Below are 23,277 nucleotides of genomic sequence, written 5' to 3'. Positions count from 1 at the left end.
CATTCTGGATCTGTTGGGTTAGTCACGCCAGGGATCTCTGGGAGGAGACAGCCATTCCATCTTAGAACTGACTGTAGAGAAGAAAAGGGAACACCAGCAGAGCCTCCTCAGGGTCTAAAGAAAAGAGATGGAAACAGAGAACTAACTGACCTACTTAGATTTCAAACAAACAAATATCGAGAGCATGGAAGCCATGGGAGGCAAGTGGGGGAAAAAGAGAAAGGCAAAGAAAGTCCTACAAAGATGATGTTGGGAATAGCAAACTGAAGGCTGGGCTGAGACCCACCAAGTTAAGCTAAGGATCCCCAATCAGCCAGAAAGGGCCTCAAAGGGCATCTCCATCCAGAGCCTTCCTCAGACCGATGAGAAAGTGGGGCCCAGGGAAATTAAGTGTCTTGGCCAAGATCCCAGAGGTGAGATTTGAAACCAAGTCCTCTGACTGCAGTCGGCCCTACTTCCCTGTGCCGCAGGAACACCTTTTTTTAAATTGCCTCGTATCTGAAGGGCTAGCATGAGTCATAGACCCATAGCCTAGAAAAATATTGTTAAAAAGATGGACCCTGATTTCAGGGAAAAGCTTGAGTCATTACAAGCCCTGAAGTCTCCCCCAGTTAGTCAAGCCCACTCGCCTTCTGTCCCATTCTGGGCTCAGTCACTCTCCACGTGCAGAGTTTGTTCGGTTTCTAGGCTGCTGCCCAAACAATTAATCAACCAACAATTACTTACCAAGTACCAGACACTTTGCCACATGTTAGTGGTATGAAGAGAAGGAAGAAGAGGAGGAGGAGAAAGAAGTAGTTCTTACCCTCAGGGAACTTACATTGGACAGGGGAGACAACACACACAGCATCAATTCAAGGCCTTGGGGGGGGGGGGGGGGGGGGGGGGGGGGGGGGGGGAGGTCTCCAGCAGCTCGGGAGATCAGGAAAGGTCTGGTGGAGGAGCTGGAAGGAATTCTGAAGATAATTGAAGGCGTCTAAGAGGCAGAAGAGAGACGGCGGTCCAGACACGGAGGTTAGCCACCAAGCCAAAGGAGAAGTGCTCTGTGTGAAGGAGAGCTCCGATACCAGGGGAGTGTATGGCAAATGCTCAAACACTTGCAAAGCAGCAATAATCAAGACTTAGACAAACACAGGCAACTGTACTTGGTTCTAGAAGTAACTTGGAGTAAGGGGAGTAACGTGCACAGGGCACCTGGGCTTTGGCAAGTGAGTGGAGGCTGCCTGGAAGGGATGAGACAAAGTAGGTTCACTAATAAGGAAACTACGGTAAGAGCCCAGGGGAGAGATGATGAGCTGGCGTAGGCCGGTGGCCATGCGAGTGTGGAGAAAGGAGAGATGTGGGAAGGGTGGTGGGGGCAGGATTTATAAACGCTAGCATATGAATGAATAGGAAGGAGCAGGAGTCAGGGGCCGATTGTGAGATTGCCAGTTTAGGTGAACAGAAGGAAGGTATCATCCTTGAAAGAGACAGGCAAGATAAGAGGGCTGGAAGTCTAGGGGCAAAGATAATGAATTCTGTTTTGGATCATTGGTTCTGAGAAGCCTGTGGAACAACCAAATAGAAATGTGCACTAAGCAGGTGTTGACGGAGAACTGGAGCTCTAGATGGACAGTTCTGGAGGTGGACTTAAGAAGGGAACTGAATTCATGGGAGCTGAGGGAGAGGAAGAGGGAGCCGGCCCAAAACAGCTTTCAGAAACTCCTGGTAAATGTGGATGATGTTTCAAAAGCAAAGGAGATGGAAAGGAACAGTCTCATGGGCAGGAGGAACAATGGAAGGCAATGTCACAAAAATCCAGCATATATTCAGGAAGGAAGTGCCCCATGTCACAAAAAGGCCCAGAAATGGGAAAACAACTAAGAAAAGGCCATTAAGTTTGGCCAAGAGATGACCCGTCTTCAGCTGAGTGAAGAGCAAGAGGCTCCTGAAGGGCCTAAGAAGTGAGTAAGCCCCAAAGTGACAGAGTTGAAAGCTTGCCCCCCAGGAGCCCTGCTTTTGGAGGGAAAACTGCTGTTCGTCCTTCATACTCCAAGAGAACCTCATCGAGTTCAGCATGACTGACTGTGGCCAACACAAGGTTGGGACAGATTGGGCACAAAAAGTCTGCCTTGGGATGGAGATGTCCCTAGATTTGCGCAGCTCGTGCTTCCTTTCTGCTCTAGGATTCGGCTTCATTTGTGGAGAATACTGTTCCTAATGCAGATGCGCCATGCTTGGTGGTCCTGGGCCAGTATCTCCCATTTCTTGTTCCCCCATGTCTCACAATCTATTCTTAAGTTTTTCAGAGAGACCTTGAGATATCCCTGTATCCCTTCTTCTGACCTTGGTGTAAGCTCACACCTAGGTTGGAAGAGGTAGAAATGGAAGAGAGATGTAGCATGCATTTACTTAATAGGCATTTTTGATATGCTTTGGTTTTTTTAGTGGACAGGTCATTATTTTTAACTTTTTATTATCCTATCTACAAAAATCCTATTCATCCTAGGTTGGGGAGTAGGGGGCAAAGATCCAGAAAGAGTTCATTATTCGAAAATAAGGACTCTCCTGGGAAAACAATAGTGATGTTGGGCCACTCTACTCTTGCCTTTTCCTAAAATTTCCTACCTCTTTTTAAAAACTAATTTATTTAATATTTTCCCCAAGTTATATTCAAAATAAGTTTGTAAACAGTTGTTTTTAAGATTTTTGAGTTCTAGGTTCTCTCTTATCCCCACCCACAATTTTAAAAAATCACATGAAGTTATGTAAAACATTTCCAGAAAAGTCAAGTTGTGAAAGAAAGACATAAGATCTCCTGCCCTAATGAAAATAAAAATCCTCAAGAAAAATTAAGTTCAAAATAAAGAGATAGAGAAATAGAGAATGCTTTGCTCTGTATTCTAACTTAATCAGTTCTTTCTCTGGATACTGATAGGATTTTTCATCTTAAGTCCCTCAGAGAAGTTGCCCCAGCTCGTTCTGCTGATCACTTATGTCCTGACTAATTCACACAGTAGAAGCAGGAATTCTAGATGTTCTGAGATGTCTTTCTACAATGTACTTGGGGAAAAAGGCGTCCACAAACCCACCTGAGAAGCAACGTAGCTATTTTAAATAGAAAAGAATAAGCCAGTCGGCCCATTTGGAGAAACAATCATTCCTCCTGCCGACAATGTGCCGCCTGCCCCCAGTCTGAGCCTGTGAACTCGCTGACAAGCTGTTGGCCCCCAGTCCCCAGGCCAAGCCTGCCAGCAAGCTCCCTCTGCCACCAATCTGATCAAAACCAGGAGAGCTTTTTTAAAGATGAGCAACAGTTTAATTTGAGGGGAAAGTTTTTTAAAAAGACAAAACAACCTTGTGTGCAAAGCTTCACCTTTGGTTTTTTACATGCAGAAAGCTTTCCCTCTGTCCTAGAGTCACACATACAGAATCACTTGTGTATGCGCTGCAGAGAAGGCCATTCTTTTTGTCTGTATGTTTACCTACCTTGGCTCTGTTTCTCTTTAGTTTAACTTCTTAGTTCCCTTTGTGAACGTCCCTCAGTTTTCCAAATTATTAGTCTTGCCCTCGCCATCATTCAACCAGCCAAGTTCTCCCTGGCTTCCATGGAAGGAAGTCTGAGGGTTAGAGCTGGACAGAAAATGGTCTCCGGCTTCTCTGATCTAGCAGGGCTTCCATTACTGAAGCTCTGGGACCACATTAGGCCTCTGGGCTTTGGACAAGGAGTTCCAAGAAACTCTTACAATGAAAGACCCAACCCCTGGAGCTGGACACTTGTGTCCTATTCTAGAATTGTGGTTCTGAGTGGGCCAAAGGAGACAGGAGGCAGAGATGGCAGAGAGTGAGCCTCGAGCCTTATCCCACTCTAGATCCCTTTAGATGAGGCGCAATCTCTAGCTGGGAAGTGACAGCTGCCCATTCCCCCCCACGGGCGTGGGACAGAGGAAGAGCACAGCTAAGCAGAGGCAGGGGGACAAACCAATAAAGGAGTCAAGGAAACAAAGGGAACAAAAGAGGGAAAAAAAGCAGAGGTTGGTCCAGACCATTGAGTCGGATTCAGACGAAAGCAGGCCCAAGAACCGCGACAAGCATCCCACAGGTCGCCCGTGCGCAGGGTTTTCATTTATTTTGCGAACTACTTCCCACTGATGTTTCAGTCCGGTGCTTGGAGGCGCAGCCCACATTGTCACTAGTGGGCAGTGGGTGCACCCCAAATGGGCCATGGGAGGCCGGGAGATCCTACCTGTGGCGGTCGGGAAGTCACTTCGCTACTTCCTGCCTCAGTTTCCTCCTATGTAAGGTGAGGTCCTTTCCAGCTCTAAATGGAAGTGATGGGAAGAGTGCCGGTGGTCTGAGAGCCCAAAGCAATAAGGGGGTTGGGAGTTAGACCTGCAGGAGCCTTGCTTGCTTATGAGGGAGGAGGCAGGGCTGGCAGTGGACGGTGAGCTCGGGCCACCATTTTCCATTTCTGAGACTCAGTTTGCTTTTCGGTAAAATGAGGATGACCTCTGAACTTCCCATCTTGTCAGGTTTATTGCAAGACCATGCCGTAGTCTCAACATGCAACATAAAACTGAGCACTTTCTAAACGTGCTCTTAACTCGTCGAAGGTTTTCAGTTGGCAGGAACCATGTGTCGGTGGTAAACAGCTCATTAAGCCTTTGAGATGTGGTCACTGTGCACTACACTGCCCCGGGAAACAAACAAAGCACAGGGTCCACTCGGGGCTAACCCGCCCAGGCTCCCTCTCACCGTGCACACAAGGGCCTGGGGGCAGCCTCGGGGAGGCCTCCAGAGGAAAGGCTTTCCCTAAATCTGTGAGGAAGGTGCCAGGCGCCACACAGACACTACAGAGAAACAGCCCTTAAGGATGCAAGTTTTACACAGTGCTTCCTAAATGCCGGTCTCACCCTGTAAGGGAGGGACAGGTTTAAGCAAAACAGATATGACTTTACAACTCTGGCCGGAAAAGTCTCATCCATGGAAATGGTTCCCAGGCCATAAGTATGTCCCTGGGAGCTCCTCAGTGACCCCTACCCATCCTCGCTGAGCACATGTGCCCATGGTGCTCGTGAAGGGCCACAGAGGGCGGCTGCCTGACCCGGAGGGGCCGGGCGCTGGCAAGGAGAGCCAGCTCTCTGCTCTGGCACTTCAAAGCCAGGAGATGTGCTGAGATGCCTCCTGAATCTCCAAACAAAACATCACAGGGCATGCACAAACTTGTTTGGATGGTTAACGTTGACTCTGCCTGGCAACAGTTTCCAAAAATAAAGCTTTGAAATTTTACCAAATTTAGTTAGGGAGCATAAATTCTAAAAACGGAATTGGTGCAGGTTTGGGGAATATGCTGCTTCCTTGAATACCTGCTCTACCGAGACTCTTCCAAAAGAGAATTTTTAAAGTAATATTGGGAATATCCCTGAGAATTGTCAGATCATTAGGATGCACCATGTTGACATCTTCATCTTTTAAAAACCTTCCACTAAATTTCAATTGCTTCCCCCAGATGTTCCACTTTTCCACTAACGTTTCCTTCTAGCAAACGGCCAACTACTCCCGCCCTGTGCTACAAAGGCCATTTTGGAAAAGCAGGAGGCAGGCCCGAACGAGAATGGCAAGACAATGGGCCAACAGGGAACTTGGTTCCAGGGATACTATTTTAAATGTCTGCATTCAATTTTAAAAATACACTTAAAACAGTCAATAAGGAAGGAATTCTGTCTTCGCTCCCAGTTCCACTTTTAATGACTTCCTATATGGGAAGCCATGTGGTTTTTCTATGGATCAATGTCTTGTGGCTGACTGTCCGAGGCCAGCAACTGCGCCCAAGAGCTCCAAAACAAACTCAACATACGGACAAAGGAGTCTGTATTTTAATCCCGGTGACATTAAGTCAGGGGGTGACGTGGCCAACTATGGCTGACAGAAGGACGTCAGCACGTCGTACCCCGTCCCCTCTGCAACCCTGCAGATTTCAGAGCTATTTCTAAGTTAGGAAAATGCATGACGGGCAATAGGAGTAAAGTTTTGTTTTTGCCCCAATGAACTAACTTCACTTGGTTGACTTTAGTCCTGCGCGCTTCCGCCATTGTGGTGTTATTCTCCTCAAAGCTTAGACCAATATGGTTTCTCTCCTTCTATGTTAAGGCTGCGATTCTTTTATTCTCAAACACCTCTGTGACAACAGATCTTTGGGGGTCTCCAATCTTTACTCATAGAATGGGGGCTCAGCCTAGGCTTACTGAGAGACAAAAGCTCGGGGTCTTTGTGGGGAGTGTCCTTAGAGATTCATCTGGGCCTTGGTTAAGGGTTAGGGCAGTGAAGGAAGGTGATCTGAGAGAGGGGACGGTGGACAACAATTGGGGGATGGGGGGAAGAAAGTACAAAAAAGATCACGGGGAGAGGCTGAGTCTGGGGGCTTGAGCCTGGAGACAGTAGTAGCCAAAATCATGGAGGGCCTAAATGAGCTCTAGAAATGGGGCCCAGCATTCCTGAGCTCCAAGGGCTGCAGACTGCAGGTCCGGCTCCCCACTGGGAGTTCCCTACCCAAGCAAAGGACTCTCCAGTGTCTGGCTGATCCTGGTCTAGCAGAGCGTCAGAGTGGGATGGAGGGTGACAGGAGAAGCAGGGATGCCCAAGAGAATCTGAAGCAAAGACTCGATTCTTACCCTAAAGCAACGTCCCCCTAAGTGCAACCTCAAGCATTTCATGACTCCATGGGCCTCCCTGTCCCCTCACATGCTAAAGTGGCTCCTCCACTAGTCTCCGCACTCCTGGGGCAGGGAGTAAGAGCTGGGGACCGGAGAGTTCCTGCCTTCAACCTAAAAAGAGATGAGTTTTCTGGGTGCTTTCTAAAACACACTCTGTTCTACTTTTCCCAGGATGCTCCCGGGCGGCCGTGCTTTCCTTACAGAGGAGGCAGCCATGTTCCCGGAGTGACAGCCACGGTGCAGACATGTCTCTGCTTTTAGGAAATCACCATTTCACATTTTGATAATCAGCGCGCTTTTATAGGGGGATGTTCGTCCCAACAGCCTTAAGGGCAGCTGGAGACAAGCAGACCTAAAGACCTTCTACCCGAAGCCCCAGAGAAGCCTGGCCCAGCGACGGCCGATGCCTCTGCCGAGAAAGGCTGGCTCTGGGTGCGCCTCAGAGCTCAGGACGCAGTAATAAGCCCGGAGTGTGTGATGTGCACATGGGACTGTACAGAAGCACAGACGGGTCCTGCGGCTGCGAAAGCCTAAGCTCGGGGACCACTTTCCATCCATACACGGATTTGGTTTGGTCATTTTTCAGTCACGAAATCTGCATGGGCCTCCTGGATTTTTAAGGACACATGGGAGCAGTTTGTCCTTCTTGCTCCAGCTCCTTTGAGAGATGAGGAAACTGAGACAGAGTGAAGTGACGATCCAGGGTCGCACAGTGAGGAAGTGTCCCAGGTCCCATTTGAACTCAGGTCCTCAGCTCCAGGCCCTCAGGCTATCCACTGGGTGCCACCTAGCTGCAAATGTATTTATGGAAGGGGTGTGTGTGTGTGTGTGTGTGTGCACACATACCCCTACACATAGACCAGGTCTGGGAGGAGAAATAAAGTCAGCTGTTTCCCCATAAGTGACTTTGTGATCCTGGGAAAAGGCTCCTCAGCTTCCTGGGCCGGCGGGCAGAGACCAACATTGGTGAAGCTCTCCCAGCACCCGGTGGAAAAGTGTCTATATGGCCTCAAGCCTCTCTCTCTGTCCTTTTGGGCTGAAAAATATCAGCTTCTGACCCGTCCGATGGCTGGCACCGCCTCCTGAGGCTCCGGACTCTGAACACCCAAGGACTCGTTTTTCCTAATGAGGAAGTGAGAACCATCTTGCTTCGGACCAAATTTAACAGGGGAGACATTATTTCAGACACGGAGAGCCAGATCTGCGGGGGAGGGGGGGCACAGGAGCAGGTGGGGGGCCTTCCCCATGAGGAGGCCCGAGAGCTCGGCCCACTGACACGGGACGATTCCTGCTGCGGGTTTTGTCACCAGAGGTAACCCGGCTAAAAGGTCTTTACCCAATGGCCAGGTGTGCATTTCCCCAGTTGCAATAGGTTCTAGAGGTTCTAGAATAGGTCTGCTCCTCACTCCTCAAAGGGCACAGAACCTCACATCCATTATGCGACCGAAGCCAACAGCAAACAGAAACCTACAGGCCCAGGGGCCCTCCCACACACTGGCTGCCCCGGGTAGGCAGGAGCGTCACATGTTTGCCCCGAGGACTTTCTTCAGCTACAAGATGAGGACAGTGGCCGCACCACCCTCTTATTACTGTGTTATCGGAAGAAAAGAAATGGTAAAAAACAAAGCCCAGCCCCCTCTATCCTCCTCTGGCAAGTCTAGCACTTTGCAGTGTGAGAAGGAAGGGGGGTTCACAACACAACAAGTGGACTTCCCAAATAGATGAGAGCTGTAGAAATCATTACTCCCATTTCACAGATGAAGAAACCGAGGCCAGAAAGACAAAGCCCTTGAGGGGGAATTGGAAGCTAGATCTAGCCCGACTCCTACCCGCGGCCCTTCTCCCATTAATCCACCTTAGCTGAGTTAGTGCATGAAGAAGATGCCTGGGGCCCGTCCCAGGGAGGCAGCCTATGCTGTGCCTCCTGGTGACCAATCGGCACCTCCCAAGTACCTGAATTCCAGAATCTGTCCCTAGAACTCCCGCTTCGCAGCTACAGAGACAGGGCTTGTCTCCCCGTTTCCTTGGGATTTCTTGTTGGGAACTGCTGCATTTCCTAGGCCCTGGAGAAGGGTTTTAGTAGCAAAGGTGTAGAGGTCATGTTTGAGAGGAGGATCACAGATTATCACTGGAAGGAGCCTCGGGACCCACTGAGCCCAGTCCCCTCATTTTGCAGATGGGAGCAGAAGCCCAGAAGGTCCGAGCCCGGCCACGGTCGCCGCAGCACATCTGCAGCCGGGTCTCTGCCTTTGCAGCCCGTGGGACCTTTGGATGGAGTCTATGGAAACACCGGAGAAAGCCGAGCCTGCAGGCTCGCACCTGGGCCCTGTGCACAGTGGTACAGGCTGCTGAGACGGGCAGGGCAGGTCCAAGAGGAAAAGAACCAAAAAACCCATGGGCAAACACGTCAGGTAAGGTGGCCCAAGGGCGGGCGGCGTCCGTGAGTGACCAGAGCAGAGTCAGGGGGCAGGGCTGGAGAATTCAGGCTGGCACCGGAGAGGAGCAGTTCAAAGGTCCGGTTCATCCTTCGGTGCCCAACCAGAGAACCCTCTTCCCCCCTTAAAGCGGCATTGCCATGGAGACGCAGAAACTTTCCCTGGAAGGGAGGGGGCGGGGAGCAGGAGCAGCCACAGCTCCCCTCGGCCCCTTCAGGCCTCCTCCGAGCCCAGCCTGGCTGAGCAACAGCAGCAGGGAAGCCAAAGAGCCGAATGCTGGAGCTCCTCCAGCTGCCAATCACAAGCAGATTTCCTTCTAACAGTCTCCGTGTTGTTCAAGTTAGTTGTTTTTCCAGGGGGAGCACAATGGGGTCTGGTTATTCATTGAAAAAGTCTGTAAGTGGGCACCGCCCTCCATTCACAACCAATTTGGAATGCTCCCCTCCCGGGGGAGGGGAGGGCGGGGGGAGGGGGGCCTCTGCTGTTGCAGGCCAAGAAATGGGAAATGACACTTAAGATCATAACAGAGACCAGCTGTCTGTGAGGGGAAGCTCACCCTGCATGCGGCGTTTATATAAGCAACTCAAACACTGCAGGAAGGGCCCGCTCCGCTCCCTAGGACGCGGCCGCCCCGCTACTCGCCGCCGAGATCAGGAACGATTGGGCCAGGCAGCTCCCGGGGAGCTCCGGAAGTGCCCTCTGGCCAAGGAAGAGGGCCAAAGAAAAGCCAACTTGGGCAGCTTTGTTCAAAAGAAGTTGTTTAAATCCGACTGTCGGCTACCGGCAGGGAGAAGCCTTCGGCACCGGTCTGCTCCCCGCCCGAGGCCTAGTTTCCAGCCAACACTGTCCCCCACAAGGATTGTGGGGAAGGGCCCTTCAGCCAGGTCTCCGCAGGCTGGGCTCCCAGCAGTCACTGCCTCCTGGATGCTCCTTCTCCAAGGCCCTTGGGCAGCAAGTCAGCCCCAGTCCCCTCTTTGAGCTTCAGATTGGTCAAGGGGTTCCTGAATCCAGAGCCCAGTTTGGGCGTGGAGAGTCAGGGAGGGGGCGACTCTGACAAGGGCCACTTAAGACCAACGGTCTTAGGCTTCTGAGACAAGTAAAGCCGGGATCCTTTCTGGAGGAGGGCAGGTGGCCTGTCCCACTGGTGACCCAGTGTCAGCAGAGGGGAGGGGTGTCCACTAGCTGCTGGCCCTTCTTTCCTGATGGGCTCTTAAACGCACCTTTCTGTCTCGGCCCTCCTGTCACTGAAGCTCTGACCACTGGGCCTGACTGCCCCAAATCCCCTCTAATGCTCCCATCAAAGCATCTCTCTGGGACAGTCTGTGCTTGCCCCCAGGAGCCCAGCCCACGTCTGAAGGCCGCCCACACCCTACACTCTGGCCCACCCCGTGCCGCCTGCCAGGTCCCCTCCTTTCCGTCTACACGATCTTCCCTCCGTGTCTGGGGTCGTCGGAAGCTATGCCCGAAAGGTTCTGCTGTGGCTGGTCCCCCCCACAGCCGCCTCCTCCCCGTCTTTATCTTTAATTACGGCTACGGGCTGAACTACGGAAAAAGCCGTGGCCACGTGTCAACACCCACATCAACAGTTGGGCTCAGCCTGTGGCCCAGCGAGGGGCTCGGCCTGGGGAGTCTGGCGGCCATCGGGGCCGGGATATGGCCCTGCGTCCCTTCGGAGTGCACCGGCACCGGGCTCCCGTCAAGGAGCCCAAGGAGTTCATGAAAAGGAAATTTCCAAATGCAGCCCGTCTGGTCCTGGCAGCAGCGGCGCTGGCACTCCACCACGAGATGGGAGCTGCGAACACGGCGAGACGCTGCTCTCCCGGATGCCAAGTGGGGAACGCTTGGTGCCAGGTCACAGATGGGAGCTCTAACCGCCTCAAGGGCACGCCGTGGGCGAGAAGGGGCGCTGCCCTCTCACTGCTCTACCCGGGGGTGCTTTACATTAAAAAAATAGCTGAGTGAATGCTCTCACTACAGAAAGACTAAAAAAAGGCTTTAATATAATCTTTTAGGGATTGGAATCAAGAAAGTGATAAGGGGGAATGAAAGTGGCAGAGATTTTTGGTGGCCAGATCACAGGACAATATCCATTCCTTCCTTTTGGAATGGTGTAAAAGAAATGTGTCAACTGCTCCAGAACCCTGTGCCCTTTGGCACCTGCCCTTTGGACTTGTCTGGCGGACCCAAAGGCCTGCTTCCCCTTCCCAAGCCCACTCCCCAAATACAGGGAGGCTTGGAAGAAGTCCACTGGATTTTGGGGGGGAGTAAGAACAAAGAGAGGGGTGAACATTTCTTGTTTCTACTAGACAGGAGATGCCATTCTCTGCCTGAAGTCTTACCTATTAGTCTCCCCTCCCCCCCAGGCAATTGGGGTTAAGAGACTTGCCCAGGGTCACACAGCTAGGGAGGGTTAAGTGTCTGAGGCCACATTTGAACTCAGTTCCTCCTAATTTCCAAGGCTGGCACTCTATCCACAGCGCCACCTAGCTGCCCCAGCCAGTCTTAATCACTGAATGGGGGGCAGCCTCAGCCCAACTGAGACCCGGTGAAGACCTTTGCCCACAAAGGCCTCCTGCTTCCAGGGCCGTCCCCATCCTCCTGATCTCTATCTGGCCACTGGGCCCAGATGGTCTGGGGGGGGAAAGTGAGGCAGGTGACCCTGCCCAGCCCGCCCCGGCTTAAATCCAATTCATCTGCGTCATAGCATCACCTCCCAGATGTCAAGGTCCTCTTTGAGAACAAAGAACAAACACAACAATTTTACGACAACAAATTAACTAGAATTTGAAGAAAGAGAATTTTGCTAAAGAACCGGTTCACTTAAGGAAGGAGAAACTCAGATCCTAGAAACCAGGAGTTAAAAGCCCACCAGACTAACCAAACCCGGACAGCAAAGGACCTCACCGGTCGGCCCGCAGTAACTTCGGCATTTCGTAAGGCAAGAACACAAAGACAGAGCAGGTACAGGAGAAAGATCGTCTTGCTTCTAATCCCTGGTCCTTTCCATAGCTCTTCCTTCCCTTCTCCTCTGACTCCACAACAACTCATTGTGTGGAAAAGCATTCATTTTTGAACAGGAATAAGAGTCCCTCTCATTTAAATGATCCATGGCGATGGACATTCTCCCCTAATCTTTCAATAGCAGGAGCCTTGGGCATGGGCCTTCAGATAAAGCTAAGAACAAGTTTTACAAGTGTCTCCCACAGATAAGAGCGGATTCAAATCTGCTAGATCCGAATTCTGGGAGGAAAAGGCACTGTATCAGATTGCACAAATCCCACAGGCTACTGCACAACTCAAATCAAGGCCAGTGAAAAATCAATGGAAATTCACATAGGTTTTAAAAACCCTGCTTTACATTTCAGCATTCATACCACAATTAACAGAACACGCCAGTCCCGTTCCTTCCACCACACTTTCTCTACTGAACGCCATTCAGGCCACGGGATTTGTCAGCTACCTACCTGCAGCAAGTAGTTATGATTCTGGTCATCTCCACTTGTTCCCTGAGATTCAGATTGCAGAAAAATGAGTCATCTACGACTGTGGTCCAAATTAAATGTTCTAACAACGCCACTATTAAACCCAATAACGGGAAAAACCTCTAAGACACAATCCTCACAATGCTCTGTGAAGGAGTATATCCCATGGTCTCCATTTTATAGATGAGAAAATCTGGGTTCAATAACCTTCCCAGAACCCCAAAGCTCCCCACTTTTCGGATGATCGGTCCAATGAATTATTTAGATCATAGCAAGTGATTGTTTAACCTTCCACTGCAAAACTCAGCCTTCATTCAAGAACTTTTGATAACATCCAGTGACTTTATAAATGGTTGGGAAGACACTATTTATATAATTTTAAAATTCTCATTAAAAATAGCCATAACATCTTTCCTTTTTGCAAAATGAAATCTAATTAATTTTCTTATATGTCAAAGGGATTGCTTAGGAAAAATTCACATTAATTTATCTCTCCATTTACAGAGCACATTCTGTGCAAGAAATCTATGGGATAAGTAACACAGATACTCCATTCCTTTGTAGAGGAGGAAACAGAGAGGCTGACTGATATCCCATGTCACACAGCAAGAATCAGTAAATGTCAGCCCCCTGAATCCAAATCTGGCTAGCATCCTTCCCCCATCTCAGACAGCTTCATATCACAGGATCTTTATTAGTTAATCTTTCAAGCACCCCAGGTAAGTGGCTTCCATTTCCAGCTCATCAGTGAAAAATGGGCAGGAACCTCTACAGATCTTCCAAGTCTCTGTGTTCTGTGACTTCAAAAATAGTCAAAATGGCCCGAAATACAAGAGATTTTTCTTTGAAGATAACTTTCCATATCAATTTGAAAAGCTTTTCTGTGAAACCTTAAGATAAAATGACTATACTGCATTTTTACAGGGTAGTCGGCATTTTACAAAGTTCTTTCCTCCCAACATCTTCATGCTATGTAAGTGAAAATAGTATTACAGGAATTTTTACAGATGGAGAAACTGAGGCTCGGGGTAAATATCATGTCCCTGATCACAGAGGGAGCTAGCGCCAAACCTAGGTAGCCTAGACCAGACCAGAGACATCATTTCCTGATCCTCTGCTTTGGGGGCAAAGACCAGATGATGGCATCTACCTAGTTAGAAAGGTTTCAGGTAAAGGCCCAGGGTCGGGTTGTGTATTTCTGTAATTCAAGGAACAACCCAAGTGGAGAGAGATTCACCAGCAAGAAAGAGTCATAGCAACAACTCAAGAAACCAGTGTTTAAATACGGATGGGGTGCACTATGACTCTGTGGAATAAATACACACTCATGAAAACAGGGGCCTTTTGATATATTCAATATCAAAGTCAACATTCCCTTACTCCATAGGTATAGAAATGGAGAAATAATTTCTATAAAGTTGCAGAATAAGCCAAGATTAGAACTCCCGACATGAGGACGCCACCTGGGGCTGTATCCACATATTTGGAACAATTAAGGGCATCGGCATGAACTAGACAGATCCTATTCTCTGGCAGTTTGCAAATTAATTTTTTAAAAGCATTTGCTTCTCTTCCTAGAAGAAAAGACCTTTTCCAGCTAACAGTCTACAGTTCTTTAAGAAGACCCCAAGAGGCCAGAGGCCAGGGTCTGGCTTGACAAGGAATAGTGATATTCACCAGAAATCACTGATGCCTCATTAATATCTCAAGGAAATAAGAACATCAAGTCTGATCACAAAGTTTCTAGGTGGGGGAACTGTGTGCTAGTAGAACTAGATTTCTTGAATCTAGGTGGGAAAAAGCACAGAAGAGGATGTATTTATTTAAACCATAGTTTAAAAGCAGAATATGAAATATTCTATCAAGAGGCAGAAAAAAAGGGCAGAAATACATTTATCCTAACTAGTTATTCTTTGGAGAATGATGATTTGTCATGTTTCCATAATGAAATGCTTCCTCATTGATTAATTTTCCTACTTTTTTTGGTGAACTAATTAATGTACTAGGGAATCACAGGAAATTTAGCAATGATGGGTCAGATAAACAACAGTTAAAATTTCTCATCTTTCTATAATTGCAGCGATGATGACTGTGGGGAGAGATTTAATTGACACTGTAAAATATAGCACTTCTGACCAACCACAGTCAGGTTTCATTAAACTTAAATGAGTCCCTCCCTCACCTCTGGCAAAATCATGTGATCTTCTAAAAAGCTAATTCAAGAAGAGGAAGGAAAATCCTGCTCAGACTTTCAGAGAAAAGCTAGCCTGTGGGCCAGGAGTTGAGCTTGCCAGGCTTTTGTGCTTCTGCAATGCTAATGTGAATTGCAATCAAAGTGAATAGCGAAAACTAAAAGGATCCAGAGGGCAAATGTATAATTTTGCTCCACTCCTTGGCAAATATGTGCCCCTTAGCTGCCCTACTTCAAAGGCTAATTCCTAGAAATGGGCCAGAAAAGGGTACATTATAGTTAAGTGGGCTTCAAGGCAAAATTCTAAAATGAATTATTAAAAAGATAATATGTACATGGAAAGGAAACCGGTAATCTCTATGAACCAACATGGGTTCATTATTAACAAGTTAAGCCAAATTCGGCTCATTTTTCCTTTCTGAATAGGTCTCAAGTGACCAGAAACTGTTGTGAGCAAAGGCTGCCCAGATTTTAGGGAAGCATTTGCCAGATGACATCATGTTGGTCAAAAGAGAGAAATGTGAACTAAGGGCTGGGACAATCAGGCAGACTGGGGACTGTTGAAAAATAAAACTCCGGAAGTATTCATTCAGGGCCCAATTTAAAGCACTTGGCCATCTAAAGCCAACCTATCATTCCAGACTACCAGCAAACAACAACAACAAAAGCCTTTTAAAAATTCCCCTCAAGCATTTGGTTTCCCAACTAAAACAGCCACCTTGCAATTCTCAGCCATGTCAGTTCATTTCCCACCTTTGTGCCTTTGCAGAGGCTGCCTCCAGACCTCAAATCCTTTCTCTCTTTATCACCACCTCTTGGGATTCATAACTCTCTTTGAGCCTCAGCTCAAGTATTCTTATAGACAAAGATGCCTTTCATAATTATCCCAGTTCTTAGTGCCCCGCACTCTGGAAAATTACTTCATTTTTATTTTCAACAATCAACAATCAATAAACATTTACTAACTACCTACCACGTGCCAGACACTTAAGAAAAAGACAATCCCTAACCCCAAGGAACTTCCAGTCTAAGGGGAGTCGGTGATACACAATATTTATTGACTAAAGACTTTTAATGTCACATACATCTCATATTTACTTCTCTGAGAATACATTGCTCCCCTCTACTCCTGCCTGGGAATATAAATCCCTGGGAGGAAGGAACCATTTCATTTTTTTCTTCATACCCAGTGTTAGCACAGTATCTGGTAGACATTAGACACGTAATAAATGTCAAACTGAATTGAAATTAAATACCCTGTGCAGGGAAGTGTGGCTGGTGGGAAGCTAGAGTTGTGTCTTTAAGTCTATCCTGTTCAATATTCCCACTCACTCTAGACTTAAATGAAGAAAAGAGGAGGCTTATCAAGTTCATCGATCAGGAAGTGAAAATCAGAGGGAAGTCAATTTCAGTGCACCATGAAAGAAATTCCTAGGAATTAAGAGTTTTCCATAAACAGATGGACTTTCTCCAGTCTCCTATCAAGGGAGGTCTCCAAGAAGAAGCTGAATGACCAATTCTTGAGAATATTATGAGGAGCTTTGTGGTTTAGATAGTGGATGCTCTAGCCGACCTCAAAGGTTCCCTTCATCTCTATGATCCTACAGAGTTAGAGTCTAATGCTTAATGATAAGCCTCATGCTAAACACAAAGTCCTACTTAAAAAATAAAGAGAAAAATGAGTATTCAAAAGGCTTCATTAACAGGAAAGCTGCCCTGTAATGCTCTTGGATTTTGGGAAAGGTATCTAAGTGCTTAAAACTTATTAACCAAACCTACATAGAATCAAAACTAATTGATTTTTTTCTTTGTAATTTTCTTCAATCGTGACTGACCCCTTGTGACCCCATTTGGGGTTTTCTTGGCAAAGGTACTGGAGCGGTTTGCCATTTTCTCCTCTAACTCATTTTATAGATGAGGAAACGGAGGCAATCAGACTTAAGTGACTTGTCCAGCCTCTTGTAGCTGGTAAGTATCTGAGGCTGGATTTGAACTCAGGGAGATGAAGCTTCAGGAACTCTATCTGCTGCTGCGCCACCTAGCTGCCCTTCACTGTAATATAAACTCATGAACATTTTTCCAAATATAAACTGAGCATTTGCTAGCAAGCACCTGAAAGTCTGTTTCCCTATGTTTCCAAATGTGAAATTAATCCAAAGCCAGCCCCCTCTAACTTCTCCCTAGACTTCTTTAGGTTACAGAGAAACACAGTGTCATGAAGGCATTTCAAAGAGTCTCTGCCAAAAAAATAATAATAATAAAATAAAATAAAGGCGCCTCCCACACAGTCTGCAGTTTGGAAAGGCTGAGCCACATCACCAGCACAGAACAAAGTTGGATACAAATCCCCTGCCTTTCATCTTGGAAGAAAACAGAAAATGTGAGTGGTCTTTAGCCATTTAGTGGCAAACTTCCCAATCACTTTAAAGCAATCAAAGAGCAATAATTAACACATATTTACTTTAATAGAGCAAGCTGTGACCAAGCCGAGGAAGCCATTCACCTATGGGCTGGCTCCATTTCCTTTTCAAGTTCCATGGCACCGTGCCTCGGAGATGAGGCCTGTTATTAAAGAATATTTCACTGGTACCTCTGTTCTGACAATTAGTGATTCAGAATATCCCTCCTGAGGGCACGCTGCGGAGACACTGCTTCTGTGAGAAGGGCTCCAGCCCCCCAACACACACACACACACATACACACTCTCTCTCTCTCTCACACACACACACACAATCCCAAACTGTGAACCGTTTCCTGGGGAGACAGAGAACTCGTCCCTGCCTGGCTCAGGTGTTTGCTATCACAAATGATGACTAAGAGACTCGATTTTCTCCATGATGCAACTCTCCAGAGGGACACCATTTTCGACCATTTTCTCCCAGCCGTGCTCACTTGCTGGTGACTAATGCTCTCTCGAGCAGCTCTGCACTGCTCAAATTTCATCAGCAAGCTCCGGCCCTGCCGGCCTCTTGGCCCGTAAAAGCCACCAAACCTGTTGAGGGCAGCACTGAAAGACAGATCATCTCACTGTGGACACCAAGAGTGACCTTGGGCTCTCATCATTAGGCTTTACTGCCCCTAAAGTAATGAGCAATCCGTGTCCCTTTTAAGGGAAAAACTGCAAATGAGAAAACTGGAAAACCCTGCATCTGACAGAGGGAGGGGGGCAGGGTCAGGAGCAAACGCCCACCCGATGTTGGGTCCTGCACCACAAGACTGGTTTTCCTTTGATTTTGAGATAGAAACAAGATCCAGTGGCCTGCACAATCACAAAATGAAACACTGATAACACAGATCCTTCATTAACCAGAATTTCAGGGGAGGGGAAGGCATGGGCATTTGTCGGAGAGAGCCATACCTAAATAAAGAACTCAGGGCAGACCCAATAACGCCCTCAAGCCCGGCAGCTGCCGTGCCAAATGGGCACTTGTATATTCCATCGGCACTACCTGTCTACAGTTCTAAGCAACCTAAGCAAGGTTCAACCAAGGCCTAAAGCCTTCACAACAAGATTCTCAACAGTTTAGGTACCTGACTCCAGGGTACATGCTTTAGAAACAACTTCAATAAGATCACCTTATTAATTCCCGACCCCTCTGAAATTCGATTGCATCTTTAAGGACTGCTAGGGCTCCAAACCTTCATTTCCCCAGCTTAGCTAAGCTGTCCTCTGACAACACTTGGGTTTGGCCCCCAAGCTCATCCTTGAAAGCCTTTCTTCCTCCGCAGGCTGGGAAAACCCATAAGGGCCCCATTGGCTCGGAGGATACAACTTTGCCGCCACATTACACGGAAACATCAGAGCATGGCTAAGGTAGTCGTTTCAGTCAGCAATGAAACCATAAGTGTGGGGGGAAAAACAAAACCCAAGTGTGGTCTGTGTTAAGCAAAAAATATTCAACCAACTCCATTCCCCAAATACTCCAGTTCTGTTATTTTACTAGCGATTCCAGCTGTAGCCGAAATAAGTGCTATTCAGAACGCCTAGAAAATGAATGGTGCTTTGTCAACAGTGAAGGACTATACAAAGGTCAGCTAGGATTATTTTTTTTTATCACTGAGAGTTCAGATGAGATCAACGAACAATAACAAGGAAGGTGCTTACGGTTATCGGACTGAAAATCTGGGACAAACTGTTCATCGTCCGGAACTTGTGCTGGGGGGAGAGAAAGAGACATTTTAGAACTTTTTGGATAAATGAATGTGTGCCGTTAATAATTTTGCATGCAAAAAAAAGTAGACAGCTGAGAAACTTGCCTTCAGCTAACCAGGCCTCCTGGAGTTGGCTGAGATCCTGAAACAACTCTGGAATTGAAAATAACAATAAAACAAAAGAAGTTACGGGCTACTTGGGGAAAAAGAGAAGTCTCTGTTGTTGCTCGATTTAAGTGACTCTGTAACACAGTCCAGCACACTACCTTCGGAGTCGTGAGCCAGATCCGTGTCCAAGAACTTTCTCTTTCTGTCAATCACAGGCCTTGCTCGAAAGTCTTCAGGGTGAGATTTCTGAAAGAAGCGAAAGAGTCGCAGCTGAAGGCTCCCCCTCAGCACAAGGCTTTGGAGAGACATGGCACCATTAACTACATATGGAGAAAACTCCCCAGGCAAACAAAAGGCCACATAAACTTACCCCTGGGACCATAAAAGGGACTTGCTGATCATAAAAACCATCCATTGTGCTTCGAATGTCTTTAAGATCCCTCGGAAAGGTTTCAGCATCTAGTAATTCCTAGGTGAAAGGGGTCCTGTTGTTTGGTGACTCTCGAAGATTTCAAACTGAGAAAGAAGAGGAAGACAGAAAGAAGTAAGAAGCAGCTCTAGTTTCTTTAAGCTCTCAAGAGAACATTCCCTCCTTTCCTAGTGGCACTCAAAGGTCATTTCCAGCCACTAACCGCTGGGTTTGATTAAGAGCATCAAACAGGCGACATTTAAAAGACAAATCTATTTGCTTCTCCTTCTTTTCCTAGACTGATTTTACTCAGAGGCGTGCTAGTCTTTAACAAAACAGGAATGGAGACGGGAGGGGGAGGAATAATCCACATTTCAAAAGGATTCATGGAAGGTCATCATGAAATGGTAGTGAGGGTGTTTAGAGCGGTTATTTATAGACAAGTAGCATCTTGACAGAGGCCAGTGGAGGAAGAAAGAAGCTCCGACCCGAGGATTCAATGATTACCAAAATGAGAAGCAAATATCAAGACAAAGTATCTCCCATGAACACTTAACGGGAAAATGTTTCCGCCTCATTTCTTAGTAACACAACGAGCTCACTTTATTTTTCCTCCCTCCTCACTTGCACCTTCAAAATCGACTCCCAGCCCCGGGTTTTTATGGGCAGGGGCCACACCTTCGTGATAGAAACTGCAGACTTAGTTCAAAGAAAGCTAGGGAATGGATGCCAGTGGAGAAACTTCCAAAGGCTTCCTTGCACTTCAAAAGGCTTAGGAGCTGACGTTCCCAAAAGCAAGTTGTTTCTTAAGCAGAATTTTATTTCTGGTTAAGCTTATTTCCCCCAAAAAAGGCGGTAAGGAAACTCCACTAAAGCTATTGGAGGCAATCTGAAAGAAGGGAAGATGAGCGTCGGAGAGCTATCCTCATTCGGAAAAAATAAAATAAAATTTGAAGAGGAGACTTTCTTTCCAATATATTACAGCCCATTTTCCATCCTCCCAGGCAGCAAAAACAACCGGGAATATGGCTATCACAATTTCAGCTCTCCCTAGATGAAGGAACCATTTTCCTATCCAGTTAAAATCAATTTTCCAGTAGGTGAGAACGAGGTCTAGTTATAAAAAAGCATATAAAATGTTCCTAACTGAGGAGATTCCCAAGCTTTCCACATCTCCCTGACTATTGGCGATGGGAATCGGCTATTAACACAAGCCCAGGAGAAGGAAGGCGGGAGGGGAAGGGGACAAAGCACAACGCACATTTCATAACTTTGCAAGGGAAAAAAAAAAAAGAAAAGAAACCCTCTCTCTCCAAACAGAGCGAAAACTTGCAGGCTATTCCTCCCCCCACCCCCACCACGTCTCCAAAGGCTATGCAAAAATCTCCAAGCAGAACATAAAGGCATTCGAAGGCATTTCTTTCCCACTTTGCACAATCTGCTCCAGTCTATGGTTTAAAAGTGTGTGTGTGAGTGTGTGTGCGCGCGAGGACGAGAGCGAGCGGTGAGATATTTTTAGTCTTATTATGAAATACATTACAGAATCCTTCCCCATGAAATACAAAGATCCTTCCCAGATTCAGAAGCGATCGCTCTTCAGCAGATCCTAAGAGCTGAGCGTCCAGAAAAAAAAACTCCAGTTTTTGTTTAAATTAATTCCTTAGAATGTAAGCAAGCGATCAATCGGGAGTTCCAACTACTTCCTTCTTTTTGCACCCAAGAAAAACTTACCAGGCTAGCAGTCCAATTAAGGCCCCCTCCCCCACCGCACAAATCTGGCTTTGCTTTTATGAATGGCAGAGCCAGCAGCAGCAGCAGCAGCAACAGCAGCAGCAGCAGGTAGAGACTGTAACTGGATCCCTAGCGTAGGGCCCCATTCACAAAACAAGACACACTTCCACCAAATTCCCAGCTTTCCCCATTCAAGAAAACTCCTTCCGATGTGCCCCCGCCCCCACCTCCAATTCACTAACTGCCTTAAGCCACAGCCCCTCCCCCTCCCCCTCCCGGTTTTAGGCAGAAAGCTCAAAGCTATACACACACTCACAAGGAGGGAGGAGGAGGGAGAGAGGGGGAGGGAGGGGGAGGGCGGTGTATGGCGAGCAGGAAAAAGAAACCCGCTTCATTCATAAAGTCACCCACATTCATAAAAACTTGCAGCCGCAGCCGCGGCCAATATTCTCCCACGTTCACCTTAACAATGCGGGGAGCCGGCCCCGCTGCAGCCCCACGAAAGTAGACTCTCTCCCCGCGGCACCTCCTTCCAGCTCTAATTTCATCTCGAGAGTCCCCAGAAAATGGGGCCTGATCCCCAGGCCCCTAAACTCGGCTCCCCAGCCCATGCTTTTGAATCTCTGCAGCACCCTTCTCCCGACCCCAAACTCTCTTCGCTTTCCCGAGGACTCGGCGATCGCCCCAGGCTACCCTCGCCCCGAAAGCTGCGCACCCCTAAAGCCGGACTTCAATCTCAGCTCCTTGAAGCTTTCAGGGACTGCCTCTCAAACCGCGTCTGAGACCCCAAGCCTTTTTTTGGTGTTCCCCGACGCTGCTCCCCCATCTAATTCAGGAATCCCCCCCACGTCGCCTCGGGCCGTCCGGGAGCACCCAGACTCGACCCCTGGCCCTGCAGAGGTCCCCCCAAGTCCTTCCAAGCTGGGAGAAGTCCCCAAACCATTCCCAATCCCTCCGAGAACTCCGAAGTCCTCTAACGTCGCCCAGTTCCCAGCGGGTTTCTCAGAGAGCCCTTTCAGAGCCACTCTGGGAATCCTTGAGGGACTCACAGACTATTTTCAGTCCCCCTCAAAAAGCCCCCAAGCAGGTACCCTGAGCGCCCCCAACTCTCCTGGGAGCCCCCAAACTACCGCTCGTCCCTTCCGAAGCCCCCCCGCGTCTCCCCGAACCGCTGACGCACCCCCGAACAGGAGCCAGGAGCCCTTTTCACTTTCCCGTTCCCCCCACCTTACCTGCCCCCCCAGATGCGCTGCGCGCCGCGTTCCAGTCCATGTCCGTGACCGGCAGCCGCAGACCCGTTACGGCCCCCGGCCCCGTTAGGCCCCGCCCTCTCGGGGGAGGCGCGGCCCCGCCCCCGCCCCCGCCCGCACCTGGGCGCGCGCCCGGGCCTCACCTGCGCGCGCTCCCGCCGGCTCCTGAGCGCGTTCTCGCCTGACAGGAGCGTTCGGGGCAGGGGCTCCGACCCGCCGGCTGCCCACCAACTCCGCCCCGGCCCCCGGCCCCGGCCCGGCCCGGCGCTGTCCCGAAGCCCGTCCGCGCCGCTCCGCCGCCGCTCTCGGCCGCCTCGCCGCCTAGCTCCCTCGGGCGCAGCAGCCGCCAGCCCAGCGAGCGCAGCAGCCGCCCCCGAACTGGCTGGGCCTCCGCAGCCCCCCGCCGAGCCCAGCCCGGCCCCCCCCTACTCCCGCCTCTCCGCCTCTCTCATTGGCCCGCGGCCTCGCCCGCGCCTGTCCATCAACGCTTGTTTACCCCTTCTTCGGGCCAATGGCACGGCGCCTGCTCGCTAGCCCCGCTAGGGATTGGGCCTGCTTCGCGTTGCCACCCGCCTCCTCAGCGGGGGAGAGGGGGTCGTTTTACATAATTTATGCACCGAGGGCCCAGACCAATCAGCGCGCTCTGGTTTACATAATGTGGTTCGGACGTTTTTCATTCATAAAAAAACGCGACCTGAGGGAGAAGCTTCGCTGAGTCAGTGAAGCCTTTAAAGGGGCCGACGGAAGGAAAAGAAGTCGGTGGGTGAATCGAACGCAGGTTGGCGTAGAGTAGGATAGAGACCGGGCTGAAACTGACAGACCTTTTC

The 23,277-nt window shown here is 48.8% G+C and overlaps 1 protein-coding gene across 3 annotated transcripts in view; it reads right to left on the bottom strand.

Moving 5' to 3' along the window:
* Window positions 1–22,811, bottom strand: part of ETV5 (ETS variant transcription factor 5) — a 62,259-nt gene extending 39,448 nt beyond the window's left edge. Inside the window, exons 1-5 of one of the 3 annotated variants that reach the window (XM_031968062.1) lie at window positions 22,594–22,811; window positions 19,431–19,576; window positions 19,219–19,306; window positions 19,058–19,105; window positions 18,906–18,956 (exon numbers count right to left, since the gene is read on the bottom strand). In XM_031968062.1, coding sequence (XP_031823922.1) covers window positions 18,906–18,956; window positions 19,058–19,105; window positions 19,219–19,306; window positions 19,431–19,475 — 232 coding nt within the window. In that variant the 5' untranslated portion in view covers window positions 19,476–19,576; window positions 22,594–22,811. Of the gene's footprint in view, window positions 1–18,905; window positions 18,957–19,057; window positions 19,106–19,218; window positions 19,307–19,430; window positions 19,577–22,432; window positions 22,518–22,593 lie in introns of those variants that run through there. The other 2 variants (XM_031968064.1, XM_031968063.1) reach the window with 2 other exon arrangements.
* Between the last annotated feature and the right edge of the window lie 466 nt (window positions 22,812–23,277).

Source organism: Sarcophilus harrisii, chromosome 4 (genome assembly GCF_902635505.1).
Source record: "Sarcophilus harrisii chromosome 4, mSarHar1.11, whole genome shotgun sequence".
NCBI classification, from domain to species: Eukaryota; Metazoa; Chordata; class Mammalia; order Dasyuromorphia; family Dasyuridae; genus Sarcophilus; species Sarcophilus harrisii.
The sequence above is the reverse complement of the archived record's forward strand: the minus strand, read 5'-3'. Positions and strand labels throughout refer to the sequence as shown.